This window comes from Haemorhous mexicanus, chromosome 6, assembly GCF_027477595.1.
Source record: "Haemorhous mexicanus isolate bHaeMex1 chromosome 6, bHaeMex1.pri, whole genome shotgun sequence".
Lineage (NCBI taxonomy): Eukaryota > Metazoa > Chordata > Aves > Passeriformes > Fringillidae > Haemorhous > Haemorhous mexicanus.
The window spans coordinates 42,522,899-42,540,541 of record NC_082346.1 but is presented as its reverse complement, the minus strand read 5'-3'; the positions used below and the strand labels follow the sequence as shown (position 1 = coordinate 42,540,541).

Genomic DNA, 17,643 nt, shown 5'->3' with positions numbered 1-17,643 from the left:
CTGTTTTTATGGAGAAGAGTCAATATTTATTAACTGGATTGTTGCATGTTTTCTTTCTGGGGTTTGCTTAGGAGGAGATGCTTGTATATTGGCAATGGTCCTGGACCAGAGTATTGCAAAAGAGCAAAGCAGAGGTAGGAGTAGTATCCCTATCCAGGGCTGGACATCCTGCCTGCTGCTACCTCTGCAGCTACTGCAAGGCACAAGGAACCTCAAGGAGGGCTTTCTGCCATCTGCTTTCATGGAATGAAACAGGTTATCTCCTCTTACTCTTTTGCCTATGATGAGTCATATTCTCTCCTCTGTCTACATGGGTGTATGGAGACAGCTTTTGTGGGTTTCTTGTGTTGTGGAGAGGTCACTTCAAGACTGCAGTGGAGGTGTGATCTGAGAACTTACTGGCCACCACTTGCTTAGTGGCTTTTCTGGATGTTTCTCTGGTTTTGCAGTGAAAGAGGAGGTAGTAGCTGCTGGCAGAGCCAAGCTAGTGACCCTTCTGCTGCTCCACAAGGTGCTTGTGTCCCTCTATGATCTGCTGCACAGCCTCATGGTCATCCAGGGTGGTTAGGTCCCCAAGCTCACTGGCCTTGTCCTCCACAATTTTCCGTAGCACCCGACGCATAATCTTACCCGAGCGTGTCTTGGGCAGCCGGCTTGTGACCTATGATGGGGAGGAGCAGAGTCAAGGCTGAGAGAAAGGGCTTGGCCAATCTGCCAGTGTGGGTGTTGGACCAGTTTGCTTGCGTTACCTGAACATAATCTGGAGCTGCATACTTAGCAATCTTCTTTGAGATGAGCTCCTGCAGCTCGGCAGCAAGAGTCTCCTGTGTGTAGTCACTGTCCTTCTCCTTCAGCACAACAAACACATAGGCTCCTGGCAGAAGGACCAGCAGGTTACTGAGCATGGTGCATACCGTGCCCCTGAGACCTGCCTGGACCTCATGCAAGGAGAGCCCCTCTCTGCTGGTAGCCTCAGGGGATGCTCTGTAGCCAAAACTGTGTGCTTCTGGCCACACAGAAGCACTGCTACTGCCACCTTAGGCAAAGCCTAGCTGGTTGGTGGGCAGGTGCAGGTTGTGATGGATGTGCTGAGATCCCCACTAACATGCTGTATGGTGTTGACACAGCACTGCTACCAGTCGCACTTCCCACTGCAGTGCCATAGCCCTGGGAGATGTTTTGGAGCAGAAAAGAAAGCATCTTACCTTCTCCCTTGATCTCATGTGGGTAGCCAATGACAGCAGACTCTGCCACTGCCACATGGTGATTCTGGAAGAGAACAGGGCAGGGGTTTGACTCAGTGCTTTTGGCAGGCTGGCTGCCCCCTGGAGCTGCCCTGACCTGACTCGGCTGCTGCAGCCCATAATAATGCAGGGAGATAAGTAAGGATCTCAGATGGCCTCTGCCCATTTTCCTTCCTGCCTCAGTAGGTCTGCAAGCACTGATCTTTTCCTCCTGCTCCTGACTGCTTTAGTTTGGATGGTTTTACCTCCCACCCACATCTCTTACCACAACATTCTCCACCTCTGCAGTGCCCAGCCGGTGTCCACTGATGCTAATGGTGTCATCCAGCCGTCCTGTTAGCTGGTAGTAGCCCTCACTGGTACGATACACACCATCCCCAGTGAAGAAAAATCCTGCAGTAGCCAGAACCATGTCATAGTCACTTGTTGGAGGGAGCATGTGAGCTGCTCAGCAGCCATACTCTCACATTTCCCTTCCTCCTCTCTGTTGGCTTCAGGGCCCATGTACTCTGCTTCTTCCTCAACTGCTCAGGGTAAATGTGCCTACCTTCCTTGTTAGTCTTCTGCCTGTGCTGGTACCTGCTCTATCATCAGGCTCCTGCCCTCATTATGCACTGTACTGGCTAATGCTGTGCCTGTCTCATCACCATGTACTGGGAGCACTTTGCCCCAGTGCAGGTGCCTGTGGTCTTGCTGTTTCTCTTTGCATTACATCAAGACAGACACACACTCTTGGGCTTGCTCAGTGCTCTGGGTGAGTCGCAGAGGCTGACAGGATTTGCAAGAGATGCAGCAAGAGGTCTGTGCTCAAGGGGACTGGGGGCAGAAATCCACTGCCTTAAAACAATGTGTGATCCAGTTGGGAAGGTTGGTGAAGGGCAGTCCTCTGATATCAGACCTGGGGAGATGAAAGGCTTCAGGACTGTGGAGGGTCTCTGGAATAACAAAGGAGCAATACCAGCTCTCCTGAATCCTGCCCCATACAGAAAGCCAGCAAGTGGATCCAACCATACCCAACCAAACGTTTGCAAGTGTCTTGCCACATGTTTTCCTTACCTGGATAAGAAGTCAGGTAAGTTTTCAGAAATCTCTTGTGGTCATTGTAAATGGTTCATGCCATACCGGGCCAGGCTTGTGAGATGCAAAGAGCTCCCGAGACATCATTTTCCAGAAGGACATTTCCCTGTAAAATAGTTACCTTTTAGTAACCATGGCTGACGATACTTGGGATGTTTAGGTACTGCCTGTTCAACAACACTGTGATGGAAATGTCAGGGAGGGCAGTGAGGAGGGTCCTGTGTGCCTCACTTACACAGGACAGGCTTAGTCTCTACCAGCATATGCCTGCAACAAAATGCCTCCCGTGGTGGGATGCAAGGCCTGTCCAGGGAGACTGGCTGTCCCTGCCCAGCCCTGTCCTTCCTGGAAAGATGTGCCAGGGAGCCCAAACACAGCCTCTCTTGTCAGGACAGTGCAAGCTGGACAACAATTCAACTTCTGCACTAGCTGGAAGAACAGCTTCCCTGTTTGTCCCTTTCCAGTAAGGAAGGTTGCTGTCTAGCAGAGATGAGCAGGAAAGACACAGATTACAAATTTCCACTCCCATTGGCAAGTACACACAGCATGCACCTGGGGCAAAGGGGGCTGAGCCAGCACCTGGACTGCAGGTTATAAACATACCTTGTCATCCAAGAGGGAGGGGCTGATCCCAAAAAAGGGTCTCATAGCCATGCCTGGAAGGATTTCAGCTCCAGGATTAGAAGGACGGGGTGAGATACAGATGCCTCCTGTTTCTGAAGGAAAAGAAACTGTAAGGCTCATCAAAGTCAGGGACAAGAGGAATGCCAAGTAGCACTGCTTGGCCTTTGCCTTGTCCTTTATTACACACTGCATGGGCTGGGGCTGCCCCAGAGAGCTGGGGAAGGAACGTTGCAGAAGGATGATTATGCTCATTTAGTTCAGCAGGGATCTGCTGAGATGTGCCCTCAAATCTCCATGTTTATCGAGGTTAGCTTTAAAGGCCAGTTTTCTCTTGTATGTTTGGGTGCTCAAGGGCCCTTACAGCCTTGCTCATACAAGACTGTCAGCAACAACCACTGTCACTTGGCCAGAAAAGAAGCAGGTCACTCCTAAAGCCTGGGAGAGCAGAAGCTGGAGCAAGGAATCATATGCATCTCACCAGTTTGCCACCAAGTGTCCACTACTGGGCATCGTGTCTCGCCGACCACACGTGTCTTGGTTTGGATAAGACAGGTGCCTGCTAAAGAAGGCAGGAGCTTCTCCTGAAATGGAGAATGCAAACCCTCTCCACCCCTCTAAATTGCTATGAATTTTAAATTAAGGGGCTCTCAGGCAAAAAAAATACGGGAGCAGGAAATAACAGTTCTTTAATAGGGAAGGGGGGAAAAACCATAAAATGATAAAATAAAAACAATGCAGTACACTAAAATGACAGAGTCAGAACTCAACCTGACACCCTGTTGGTCAGGGTGCTGGCAGCAGTCCAGTTGGAAAAGTGGCTGCAGTCTTCTTGAGGTGTCAGGTGTGGTTCTGTTGGAGCAGGGGGTCTTGTAGAAAAAGGGTGATTCTTCCTCCGCAGATCCGTGGAAGAAGAAGCAGCTGCTGTTCCTCTGGTGAATCTAGTGGAGAAGCTGTGCTGGTGTGTCAGAATCTCTTGATTATATCTGGATAGCAATGCTCGGCTCCTCTCTCTGGGCGGAGCATCTCACAATGGGATGTTACAGTTCTTATCAGCCATGCAGTGACATTCAATAGCTTCTTATCACGGGATGCCCCCTGCTGAGGGAGGAGTGATTGTGATCTCGCAGGGAGAGAGATAAGGGGAAATTGCCCACTTAACACCTAGACAACTGCCATACAGATGGTAATAGAATACATCCTGCCTTGCAATCCAGAACATAATCCACCCCTTATTCTATTTCCATCTGTATCACAATGAATCCTTACACACAGTTCTCACTTAAGACTAGGTTTCCCTGTGGTACACAACGGCTTTCTCCATCTTTCTGCATTACTCACTAAGTGTAACCAGGTCCTTGAGCAAAAACAATTCTACGGATGGGTTTGTCTTTGCCTGAGGTGGGAGTAATCCAAACAGTCTTTCCTAAAATACCTTTCATGTGTACAACAGGGACTTTATCTCCATCTACAGTGTGCAGGGGTTCAGACTGGGCAGGACCAGCTCGATTGATAGACCCTCTGGTGTTGACCATCTAGGTGGCCTTTGCTAAGTTCATCTCTCAATTTCTAAAAGTCCCCCCACTAAGTGCCTTCAGGGTAGTCTTGAGTAGTCCATTGCACTGTTCAACTTTCTCGGCAGCTGGTGCATGGTAGGGGATATGGTATATCCATTCAATACCATGTTCTCTGGCCTAGGTGTTGATAAGGCCGTTCTTGAAATGGGTCCCATTGTCTGACTCAATTCTCTCAGGGGTTCTATGTCTCCACAGCACTTGCTTTTCCAGGCCCAGGATGGTGTTCCGGGCAGTGGCGTGAGGCACAGGGTGGGTCTCCAACTATCTCGTGGTGGCTTCTACCATGGTCAGCACGTAGCGCTTGCCTTGGCGTGTCTGGGGCAGTGTGATGTAGTCGATCTGCCAGGCCTCCCCATACTTGTACTTGGACCACCGCCCACCATACCACAGGGGCTTCACTCTCTTGGCGTGCTTGATGGCAGCACACGTTTCACAGTCATGGATAACTTGAGAAATACTGTCTTTGGTTAAATCTACTCCTCGGTCTCGTGCCCACCTATAGGTGGCATCTCTACCTTGATGACCTGAGGCATCGTGGGCCCATCGAGCTAGGAACAACTCCCCCTTATGTTGCCAATCTAAGTCTATCTTCGACACTTTTATTTTTGCTGCCTGATCTACTTGTTCGTTGTTTCGATGTTCTTCATTAGCCCGGCTCTTGGGGATGTGGGCATCTACGTGGCGGACTTTCACAGGTAGGTTCTCCAACCGAGCGGCAATTTCTTTCCATTCTTCAGCAGCCCAGATTGGTTTTCCCTTACGCTGCCAGTTGGCTTTTTTCCACCTTTCTAGCCAGCCCCACAGAGCATTGGCTACCATCCACGAATCAGTATAAAGATAGAGCCTTGGCCATTTCTCTCTCTCAGCAATGTCCAGGGCTAGCTGAACAGCTTTGAGTTCAGCAAGTTGACTTGATCTACCTTCTCCTTCGATAGCCTGAGCAACCTGTCGTGTGGGACTCCATACGGCTGCTTTCTACTTCCGGTTCAACCTTACGATGCGACAGGAACCGTCAGTGAAAAGAGCGTAGCGTGTTTCCTCTGCTGGGAGTTGGTTGTATGGTGGAGCTTCTTCGGCACGTGTTACTTGCTCTTGTTCCTCTTCATCAGAAAGACCAAAATCTTCACCTTCTGGCCAGTTTGTAATTATCTCTAAAATCCCAGGGCGATTCAGGTTTCTAATACGGGTGCGCTGTGTGATGAGGGCAATCCATTTACTCCATGTAGCATCAGTGGCATGGTGGGTGGTGGGAGCCTTTCCTTTGAACATCCACCCCAGCACCGGTAGTCGGGGTGCCAGGAGGAGTTGTGCTTCCGTGCTAATCACCTCTGAGGCAGCTTGAACTCCTTCGTAGGCAGCCAAGATTTCCTTTTCTGTGGGAGTGTAATTGGCTTCGGACCCTCTGAAGCTTCGACTCCAGAATCCCAGTGGTCGGCCTCGAGTCTCCCCAGGCACCTTCTGCCAAAGGCTCCAGGACAAACCATGGTTCCCGGCTGCAGAGTAGAGTACGTTCTTTACTTCTGGTCCCATCCTGACTGGGCCAAGGGCAACAGCATGAGCAATTTCTTGCTTAATCTGGGCAAAAGCTTGTTGCTGCTCAGGGCCCCAGTGGAACTCGTTCTTCTTGCGGGTGACCAGGTAAAGAGGGCTCACGATCTGACTGTACTCGGGAATGTGCATCTTCCAAAAGCTTATGGCACCCAGGAAAGCTTGTGTTTCTTTCTTGCTAGTTGGTGGAGACATCGCGGTGATCTTGTTGATGACCTCAATGGGAATCTGACGCCGTCTATCTTGCCACTTTACTCCCAGGAACTGGATCTCTCGAGCAGGTCCCTTGACTTTGTTCTTCTTGATGGCGCAACCGGCTTCTAGCAGAATCTGGATGATTTTCTTTCCTTTCTCAAATACTTTCACTGCCGTGTTCCCCCACACAATGATGTCATCGATGTATTGCAGATGTTCTGGGGCCTCACCCTTTTCCAGTGCAGTCTGGATCAGTCCATGGCAGATGGTGGGGCTGTGCTTCCACCCCTGGGGCAGTCGGTTCCAGGTGTACTGCACGCCCCTCCAGGTGAAAGCAAACTGAGGCCTGCACTCTGCTGCCAGAGGAATGGAGAAAAACGCGTTAGCAATGTCAATGGTGGCATACCACTTTGCTGCCTTGGACTCCAGCTCGTACTGGAGTTCCAGCATGTCTGGCACAGCAGCGCTCAGTGGTGGAGTCACTTCATTCAAGCCACGATAGTCCACAGTCAATCTCCATTCTTTGTCAGACTTGCGCACAGGCCAGATGGGACTGTTAAAGGGTGAGTGAGTCTTGCTGACCACCCCTTGGCTCTCCAGCTCACGGATCATTTTGTGGATGGGGATCACGGCGTCTCGATTCGTCTGATACTGCCGGCGGTGCACCGTCGAGGTGGCGATTGGCACTCGTTGCTCTTCCACATTCAAGAGTCCTACTGCGGATGGGTTTTCTGACAGTCCAGGCAAGGTGTTCAACTGCTTAATGTTCTCTGCCTCTACAGCAGCTATGCCAAAAGCCCATCTGAGTCCTTTTGGGTCTTTGTAATAGCCATTCCGGAGGAAGTCTATGCCTAGAATACATGGGGCCTCTGGGCCAGTCACAATAGGATGTTTCTTCTAGTCTTTCTCAGTCAGGCTCATCTCAGCTTCCAAAAGGGTCAATTGCTGTGATCCCCCCGTCACCCCGGCAATGGAAACAGGTTCGGCCCCCACATGTCCCGATGGTATCAGGGTACACTGTGCACCAGTATCCACTAAAGCATCGTACTTTTGTGGTTCTGATGTGCCAGGCCATCGGATCCACACCGTCCAGAAAATCCGATTTTCCCGTGCCTCTCCCTGGCTAGAGGCAGGGCCCCCCTAACCTTGGTTATTATTTCTTCCCTGGGCATACATGGTAGAGGTACTTTCAAGGGGATCTGACGGATCATACTCAGCAGCTCGGTCATGGGAGGTTGAGGCTACTTTCACTTTACTGGAGTTCTCTCGGTTAGTGTTTCTCTCCTTGAGTTGACGCACCCTTGCTGCCAGGACTGAAGTGGGTTTTCCATCCCACTTTCCCATGTCTTCCCCATGGTCCCTCAGAAAGAACCACAAGTCAGCCCGTGGGGTGTACCCTCTCTCTCTAGGTGGAAAATGTTGGGCTCTAACTCTGGGGCCTGTGACTCGCACTGGTGCAATATGGGAATTGTTCCTTCTCACCGCCTCCCTCATCTCTCTCATCTCCTCTCTGAGTTCTTGGACCACGGCAGAGACATGAGCTTGCATGGGGCCATTGATCATACTTTCATAATTTCTAAGTTTGTTTGCCACAGAACCCACTGTCTCTCGGTTGGTATCAGCATTGATCGTTGCAATGAAAGTGGTGTATTGAGATGGCCCCAGATTTGCCAGACTCCACAGCATCTGCCCTGTGCACCTGACCTGGTCGGGGTCATTATCATGCTGTCTATCTCTCCCAAAGAGTACCTCCAATACTGCCACTTCCCTCAGCTGTTGGATCTCTTCCTCAAGAGTCTTCCAGCGCATTCTGTGGTGCTGCTCCTGCATTCTTTCCCTGTGGACAAATCTCTCTCTGACACTTGTTAAAAGCCGCTCCCAGAGGGAAAGGGACCCTGGCTCCCTTACAAAAATCTGATTGATACCGGAGTCCTGAGTTAAGGGTCCCAGATTCTTTGCCTCACCACCATCCAGTTGCACACCTGTACCCATAAGGTCCCAGACCCGAAGTAGCCAGGTTGTATAAGCCTCACGTCCCCGTCGTACAATGTCTTTGTGTAGATTACGGAGACTTTCGTAAGTCAGGGACTCGGTGATGATTGCAACCTCTGGCTCCCCTGTGGGTTGTGAGGGCCCTCCCCTATCTGGGTGCTCTGCTTTTGTTTTAGATCTCTTTGTTTCTACAGGGGCAACTGCTGCTGGCTGTGACTGCCTCTGCAGTTCAGCTGGAACCTGGACAGTTGTAACATCTGTGGGTTCTGCTGCTGCACTATTAGATTCTCTCTCTTCAAAGCAGGGGGAGGGCTCTGCACCAGCTGGGGAAGTGTACTCCTTCAGGATCTGGCCTATCTCACGCATCTCCTTCACCAGACCCCCCACCCAATCTGGGTAGTTCACATCTGGCACGGGCTGTGGGGTAGGAGTAGGCTCTGGGGCAACAGCATCCTTGGACTCTGGTGGCGTGTTAGGTTCTGATGCAGGTGTCAGGGTAGTTATCCAGGTTAGTCTCTCTCTCTCTCTAAATGCTAAATAGAACAGGCCTATCAGCAACACTAGCCACTGTATGATATCATTAATGTTTAGATTGGATCTGAACCCTTCAAAAACTGGTGGGGTGGACCCAAAGAGGTGATTAAAGGGTTGGGAGAAAATTTCCCCTGGTGTAATTTCCTTACAGCAGGTGCCATTATTAAAGTAACCCCAAAAACACATAGTTAAGGTGTGATAGCTGTGAATCTATGTGCCTGCCTTCCAGAGGAAGTTAAAAATCCATGAATTCCTCACCTTATTCACCCATAAAACAAACCGGATAATAGCCACAGTAGCCTTGGTTATAGGACCCATGTTAAGATAAGGGCCTACAAATGGGAGAAATACAGCCATGATCACGTGCCACCCAAACCAGGGTAAACTGGACCACATGGTGTCACTTGATGAGGTTTGTATAGCCACACAAAAATTAGATTACTCAAGAACTGTTATTCCCTTTTTGTTTATTTGCCCTCGAGCCCCACGTTGGGCGCCAAAAATCTGTCTTGGTTTGGATAAGACAGGTGCCTGCTAAAGAAGGCAGGAGCTTCTCCTGAAATGGAGAATGCAAACCCTCTCCACCCCTCTAAATTGCTATGAATTTTAAATTAAGGGGCTCTCAGGCAAAAAAAATACGGGAGCAGGAAATAACAGTTCTTTAATAGGGAAGGGGGGAAAAACCATAAAATGATAAAATAAAAACAATGCAGTACACTAAAATGACAGAGTCAGAACTCAACCTGACACCCTGTTGGTCAGGGTGCTGGCAGCAGTCCAGTTGGAAAAGTGGCTGCAGTCTTCTTGAGGTGTCAGGTGTGGTTCTGTTGGAGCAGGGGGTCCTGTAGAAAAAGGGTGATTCTTCCTCCGCAGATCCGTGGAAGAAGAAGCAGCTGCTGTTCCTCTGGTGAATCTAGTGGAGAAGCTGTGCTGGTGTGTCAGAATCTCTTGATTATATCTGGATAGCAATGCTCGGCTCCTCTCTCTGGGCGGAGCATCTCACAATGGGATGTTACAGTTCTTATCAGCCATGCAGTGACATTCAATAGCTTCTTATCACGGGATGCCCCCTGCTGAGGGAGGAGTGATTGTGATCTCGCAGGGAGAGAGATAAGGGGAAATTGCCCACTTAACACCTAGACAACTGCCATACAGATGGTAATAGAATACATCCTGCCTTGCAATCCAGAACAACACGGAAGTACCATTCCCACGCCTCCTTGTTGATGGGTTCCCCCACTGCAAGGGGAAAAACAATGGGGCAAAGCAGAAATAGTGCAGTATCCTGACTCTGGGGTCTGATGTGCTGCTACTCTTGGCATTTGTGTGAAGAGGCACAATGTGATGTCCAAGGATTTGCTGCCCCAGCCCATTTTGCTGCACTTACCTGAGCCAAGCATTTTGAGAGAAGAGCGGTCATACCTCTTCACCCATTCATCGCCATATCTCAGGAGCAGGCGGATGGCGGTGGGTGCCCCATAGAACTGGTTAATTCTTAACCTCTCTACTGTTTCCCAGTAGCGGCCTGGAATGGAAACAGGGTCAGTAAGTATCCACACAGGTCCTCTCAGCCCAACACCAAGGCAGAGAAAGAAGAGGTAAGAGCAAAGGCTCTCCAGCAGTGCCAGGACCCTCAGCCAAGTTAATTGTATGGTGGGAAAGATAGAAGCAGTTCAGGAGCAGCAGCCCTTTTTTCTTCACATCACCTAGCTCTGCTACGCAGAGAGGGAGAGGGATTAACAGCTCCACTCCTGGAGAAGCAGCAGTGGCTTCCTAAGCAGAGGAAAAGACTCCTCCTTGCAGTGCACAGGCTGTTGCTGAGGCAACAGAGCCTTTGCTACTCATGTCCTGGCATCAAGCTGCCAGCTCCCTGCCTGCTGTGGATCTCAGGGTGCTGAGGAATGTCCCGGCTCCCCTGAGTCACCTCACTTACCAGGGTTAGGATAGACAGGAGTGCTCTCAAAAAGGACGGTGGTACCACCATTGCAGAGGGGGCCGTAGACCACGTAGGTGTGTCCCGTGATCCAGCCGATGTCTGCCACACAGCCAAAGATGTCCCTGTCCTGGTAGTCAAAAACGTACTGAACAAGAAAAGAGAGGCAGTGAGGGGTTTCACCTGGGCCTGCATTCCTCCAAGGGGCACAATAGGGAGCAATGTACTCTCTGTCAGCCCTAACATTACTGTGTTCTTCTGTCTTGCTACCACCCCTGCAGGGACACCTAATTCCTGCAAAGAGTTTTAAAAAAAAAAATCAGAAAAAATAAAATTAGTTAAATAAACACCACAACTGTGAAGATGCAGGAGACAGACACTTGAAAAACCTCACATATAAATTTGCTCTTTTCCAATGGTAAGAGATACAGCTTTCCTTTTGCTGGTATTTAGACAAGGCTGATCCAAGTATCCTGTAATACCCAGAACCTTCTGGGTAAGAAAGGTGCTTCTGTACTTATGTGACCATGTGGAAGAAGAGGAGTTTTAGGCAAGGGCAAAGTGGTAGAGGACTCCATGAGCCTCCTGTAGGCACTGCTGGACTCCAGATAGACAGTAAACACTCAAAACCCCTGAGCTCAGCAAGGGGCCCAGCACAGGAGCAGTGAGGCAGCAAGCAGAGGGATCATGTGATGCCTTGGCCCAGAGCAACCCCAGCCTGCCCACAAAAATTGGAATTTCTCCATCTCAGCTGGGTGAGTGCAGTGCTGTGCCTGAAGGCAGAAAGCCAAACAAGCTCTTCTTCCCACTGCCCCGTTTATTCCTCATGAGACCCTTGGCTGCAAGGCTGGAACATGAAGGAATGATGACTACCCTGTGCAGGGCAGAGCTGAGTGCTGTCATATTGGCAGCAACACAACCAGCTTCCTAAAGCACTCTTCATTTCATTTACTCAGTGCCTGGAAAGCTTCCTAGGGGTCACTCTTCCACTAGCCTATCACTTCTTGCTGTCTTCTCTGATTTCTGTGGTTTCAGACCCCACTAATTTCTTCCTGCAGCTCCCTGCTGACTTCCATCTGGGGACTCCAGGGCTTCAAGTGTTCAGATGTGCCATAATGGAAGCTTCTTTTAGTTCTTCTGTCTCTTTTTAGTGGAGCAGTGAGTTATGGAAGCAGCAGTCTGCCCCATCCAACTGTAGGATGTGTGTTTGCCCTGTGTCCAGGTTTTCAGTGCTCCTGGGAGCTAACATGGCCACACACTGCTCACCCCCTGCATTGCCATTCTGGAATGACAGCCCTGGCTCTTGCAAACCTCTGAGGACCTTGAGAGGGTCACCCATCACACTGGGCACAGCTTAGTTCACAGGAAAGCCAAGGGTTCACACCTCTGGCACACCCCCACGAGGTATGGCCTTCAGCACTCACAGCTAACAGAGAAGACCAGCCAGAACTGAGCTTGCTTTGTCACAGGGTGTGTGGTCTGAGGCTACTGCAACTGCAGGCACACTCAGGAAGAGCCAGATCCAAAGCTAAGGGACTGTTCAGGTAAGAACTCCCTCTTACATGGAACCTCATATTATGTAATAGGAATGCTCCTTCCAACCATTCCTATAGCCAAAGGCATCTCTGTGCTGGGCTCAGCACCCTTTTATCCAGTTCTAAGTTTGTTTTGGGCATGTGTTGTGGTTAAAGGTTTCCCTCTTCCCAAAGATGACCCACACTCTTCAGATATAGACCCACTGGGGTCTATACCTGAAGGGCACTCACCAGCTTTTACAGGTATTGCACATGTGCTCCTCCCAGAAGCACTGCCTTTGATCTCCCACCTGAGCTGGGGAAGTTACACTTATGAAAAGCCAGTTTCTAGGAACCAATTGGCTTTTTCCTCCTAACCCAGTAATATAAAATTACTCTTGCAAGGCTGAGCATCCTATCCAATGGTTCTGTTTAGTGTAGGACAATGAAAGAAGAAAGCCAAGAAGGTAGCTCAGAGCAGTATGTATTTGGGAGACCCTGCTATGGAGCACTGCCTGTAGCCAGATGTGGTCTGCTGGGGCTTGGAAAGCTTTCCAGAGGCTTTGCACTGGATAAAGTTGAGCTTGTAATGCAACAAGGAGCATGTGTCTTCCCTGCACTGCCTATGAACTGCTGGCTCTTGAGCACTTTGTGGCTGGGATCCATTACCTTGTGTGTGAGAGCAGCAAACAGCAAGTAACCAGCTTGGGAATGAACCAAGCCCTTGGGTTTTCCAGTGCTGCCTGATGTGTAGAGAAGAAACAGCATGTCTTCACTGTCCATGACAGCAGGCTCACAGTATGCATCCTCCTTCATCATCTCCTGCAGGAAAGAGCGCAGCAGTTCTGTCAGGGTCTCACAGCCTCCCTTGTGTCATCCCCACACCTGCTTGTGCACCTCTCTCCCAAGTCTCCCTCTCCTCTGAGCACTTGTAGCAAGCACCCTGCTCCCTACAAGCATCTTTCAGAATGCAGGCAGAATGCATGGCAGGGGCTCACCTGTTCAGAAGCTGCGCTCCGTGCTGGCAGCCTAGCCACCCTGTGTGCTACGGATAACTGGCACATGCCAGGTCTGCCAGCAGACCCCTGTGTGACAGTGTAGTGGCAGTCCAAGGCTGGATTCACAAAGGAGCAGCCCATGTCTCATGTGTTTCTAGGCCCCTGTCCACCCTGCTATGTGCTCTGGCTTGCACTGCCTGCCCCTGGCAGTACAGGGCTGGTAGTGTGGGAAGACACACCAGTGGCCCATTCTGATAGCTACTGAACTGTCCTGAACTAGTGTGCAGCTCTGACTGCCACTGCTGCTATGGGACAACATCCCCAGATTCTGTCAATGCCAGCAAAACTGCCATGGCCAGGTGAGACCCTCTCCACCCAGTGTCCCTGCATCCAGAGCAAGCACTTTGCCCAGGAGAAGTAGCAAAATCACTGGGCAGCCTCTCACCTCCTCCAGGGGCACATCTAGAGCTGTCATGGGAACCTTGCTGGTGGTCCTCATGGAAACCAGAACCCGTTTCACTCCAGGGCACTGCTTCACAGCCTGGTCCACTGTCTTCTTTAGCTCAATAATCTTGCCACCTCTTAGCCCCTGGTTCACTGTAATCACTGTTTCTGACTGGGCTGCAGAAGACAGAAGAGCCACATAAGCAAATCTGCCCCTCTCCACCAGTCACAGAGCATTTTGGCTCTACCATGACCTTTCACCTCTCTGTCTCACAGCCCTTAGTACTCATGTCCTTCACTTAACAAATACAGCAGCCTTGCATCTTGGTTTTCCAATAATTTCTGCCTGTGTTGCATCCCCTTACAGGAGACATTGTATCCCAGTCCTTCAGTCCCATGGATGAAAGAGAAAACCTGTTCATCCCATGGGCTGGAATGTATTTAGTGAGCTCATGCCATTTATTGGGTTGCCAGTACCTGCTCCATGACTATACATTACGTCAGGATACTCTCAGAGAGCCCAGGGAGTCTCACTCAGAAAACCTTTGCCATCGCCACAACCCTGAGCCCCCCGAGCAGCTGAACCAACAAGCTCAGCACTGTGTCCCAAGGGAAATATGTCACTGTCACCCACTGCCTCTTCTTACCATCCCGGATCCTGTCAGTGAGAGACTCTGCACTGAAGCCAGCAAACACCACAGCGTGCACGGCCCCGATGCGGGCACAAGCCAGCATGCTAGCCACTGCCAGTGGGCACGGGGGCATGTAGATTGTCACCCTGTCACCCTGCTTCACACCCCTTGCCGTTTCAAGGTATTTCCCAGGCGGCATGTCAGCTCCAGCAGTTCCCTGCCCAAAGAAGCAATGACACAGTTAGAGGCTTTCTTGCAGATCTTACCTGCATAAAGGTGGGGGCCTCAGAGTCACAAGGACACAGTTTACATCCCTATATACCCTAACCCTCTTCACTCTGGAAGACCATGGGAGAGCTGTAAAAATCAGTGGGAAGGAAAGAAGAGAGTCTCTAACATAGACTGCTGTTTATGGAAAAGACATAAATTAGAATGATTTCTGTACAACAACAGCCACTGGCAATTCCTCTGGCTCAGCAAACCCACAACACCTCAGCTGACTTTCTCAATGACAGCCTCCACATTTCTTACCAATCTGTACAACCAGTGGGACACACTACCCTGCACATCTGGAAGTTACATGTGAGAAGTTAGATATCTTTCCCCAAAACAGGGTCCCATGCTTAACTAAAGCTGAGGTCAAGCAGGAACAACAGCTGTAGGAAAGCAGGGAGCAGAAAGATGCCTCTCCCAAGAAGTGTCCCAGAAACCAGAGCTTGGCTGTCAGTGAGTCATTTTATGGAAGGGCTCTCCATGGATGGGAATTGGCAGGAGTAGCTGGTCATATTTCTTGTGTGAGGCCTGAAGTCAGAGAGGATAGAGGGACTTGTTTGGTGTGCAGAGGGATTTAAGTGAATTCTGTGGCAGTGACTCAGAGAGCAGGCAATTTAAGCTGGAAGGTGGGAGGCCCCAGACCAATCTAGCAGGGCTGAACAGGCAGCCACCCCAGACAGCCAAATCCAGCAGCTCTTCTGACATGAGGATGAGTGTGGGATTTCTCAATGCATTTGCAGCTGTGAATTTGCTATCCTTGCAGACCACTTACCCAGAAGTTTAGATAACAGGAACCTGGGTGGGAAGGCACATGTGTGACTTTCCTGTGTGTCTTACCTACAAGCACTGCAGTGCTGCCCCAAGGGGCTTATATCTGCCTCCCCAGCTGGGCAGGGACTCCTCAGGGCCCAGCAGATTTATCAGGGGGTAGGCTGAAGTTTCAGATCAGCAAAAGCAAGCCAACAGCTACCATACTCTGGATCTGTGTGAAGGGATGCTGCATTCCCTCACATGACAGATGTCAGCAGATCAGCGCTGTGCAGAGTTCGTGCATGCTACAATATGCCTCTCATATGCTGAGAGGTAATTACTGACCTGTATGTCACCTGCACCTCCTCTCCAGGTTCATCCTTCTCCCATATTAGGGCCACTTTGTCTGGGGCTACATGGACATGACGGTCCAGACAATTCACTGGAAAGGAAAACTCAGTATAATTGACAGAGCAACCCTCAGTACCTCTTACCTCTCATAAAGCCAACACTGCCTGTCTCATTTTCAGGTCAAAGTCAGGGCTGTGTGTGAGTCTTCTCAGCATTAGCCTTGGGCAACCTCTGTGGATAGCAGCCAGGAGATCACAAGCACCATCCCAAGCCTGTCATGGTCCTCACCAGTCCAAAACCTTCCAATCCCCACTATCAGCTTCCTCCTTAACTGTGAGCTCATGCAGTCCAGAGGAGAAAATGTCCGAAGTCCCTTTGGAGGTCACATCCCCAGTGCCCTCCGAGTGCTGACAAACATTAACTAAGGCGTCACTCCACTCAGCACTGCCTTGCAGCTGCCTCTGGGGTGAACCAGGGCAGTTTTTAGTGGCGGTGCTCCTAAATAACAAATGTAGGACAAAGGGAAGCTCTGCACCGGAAGGCTGCAGAGTGCATTCATCCAAGATGGAAAAGAGCCAGGGTAAATACAGAGTGCACAGCTCCTGGCTTTCCAGGGACATTGTAAGCTGAGGCTTTGGCTGCAGTTCTGCCATGTAGTTTCCCACATTGCTGGCAGCTGCAGTTTCCTCAGAAGCCTTGTTCCACTCTGTTTTCCTTAAACCTGCTAAAGTCGTGGGATGATACAGCAGCCCCAGTTTGCGTACTAGCTTTTTTCTCCTGACCATTTGCAGTTTTCCAGGAGAGAAAGAAATGCATATAAAAGGAGAAAAAAGGAGAAAAAGTGAGATGTCAAATCCCAAAGGCAAATAACTCCTGCTCTTTTTCCCAAATAGATTACATAAGATCTGATTTTCTCAGAGGTGTGTCTTGTATTTTGAACACAGGGACCAACAGCACTGTGAGCAGGACACAGTGTCACCACCCCATGTCTTCCCCTGATAGCCCCCCTAAGCCAATAGCCTCAGTCCACAGAAGAGCCTCCCACTACAGTGGTGACAGTATGGCTCATTTCTCCTGTATTTTGCTTTCTACAGATACATCTTGCCTCTTCTGAGCAGGAATGACCTAGAGCAACCCTGCCTGCTGAATGCACAGGGTTTCAGTGTTAGTGCCTGTGGTCCTGCAGGGCAGAGCTACTGCACTGCAGAGGGATCCATGGCGGCTGAGGGAGAGCAGCCCAGCACCCAGCAATCTAGATGCAACTCTCCAATGAAACCTAGCTGCTTCCTTAGGGTCAGCCACAACCTTACACTACAGTCACTGCAGGACCAACTGGACCTTTCGGGGATCCCCCTCTCTCCAGACCTTTAACTCTGTGCTCTTCTGATACATTCCCAGGGCTGAAGTCACACACATAGAAGCACCTGCAAGCACTTGGTATGATCCCATGTCCATCTCCTTCCTTACCTGTCACATTCAGCTGCCCCCCCAGGAACCAGGAGACTCTGCCCTGGCACAAGTCGCAGTCCTGGACAGAGTGGAAGGGGGTGATCCAGGTGAGCCGGCTCCTTCCTAGTGCTCCCCAGAAGATGTCACTCTGCTCCACTGACACCTTGTACAAATCTTGGTGGTCCTTGGGTCTGGGGAAGGCGACGGCTTCAGGCATGTAGGCAGTGAGAGGCCCATGGCTCCAGGGTCTGGCAGCCACCAGCCCAGAAGGGCATCTGGGAGCCTGAGAAAGAGCTTTGAAGCAGCAGGTCCTGGCCAGCAGCCTGGCCATCACTGCAGGTATTTGCCTCTCACCGAGGAGATGGATACCTGCAGCCCTCACAGCTGCTGGGGACACCTGGCCCAGGCAAGACTGAGGCCTCTATGGAAGGTGGGGCTACGTGGTCCTGGGCTGACTAGACACAAAGCAGCTCTCTCACACAGGGAGCCTGGGCACCCCTTCTGCCCTGCC

At 50.5% G+C, this 17,643-nt stretch overlaps 1 protein-coding gene across 1 annotated transcript; it reads right to left on the bottom strand.

Annotated features, from left to right (window-relative positions):
- Positions 1–3: 3 nt before the first annotated feature.
- Positions 4–17,643, bottom strand: LOC132329181 (acetyl-coenzyme A synthetase 2-like, mitochondrial). The gene is given in 16 exon segments (XM_059849977.1): positions 4–661; positions 750–874; positions 1,206–1,269; positions 1,510–1,637; positions 2,301–2,427; positions 2,925–3,037; positions 3,424–3,478; positions 9,984–10,027; positions 10,176–10,313; positions 10,722–10,869; positions 12,905–13,057; positions 13,679–13,854; positions 14,325–14,475; positions 14,478–14,526; positions 15,678–15,774; positions 17,151–17,643. Coding segments are annotated over 16 exon segments (2,058 nt in total). The 5' UTR covers positions 17,464–17,643; the 3' UTR covers positions 4–484.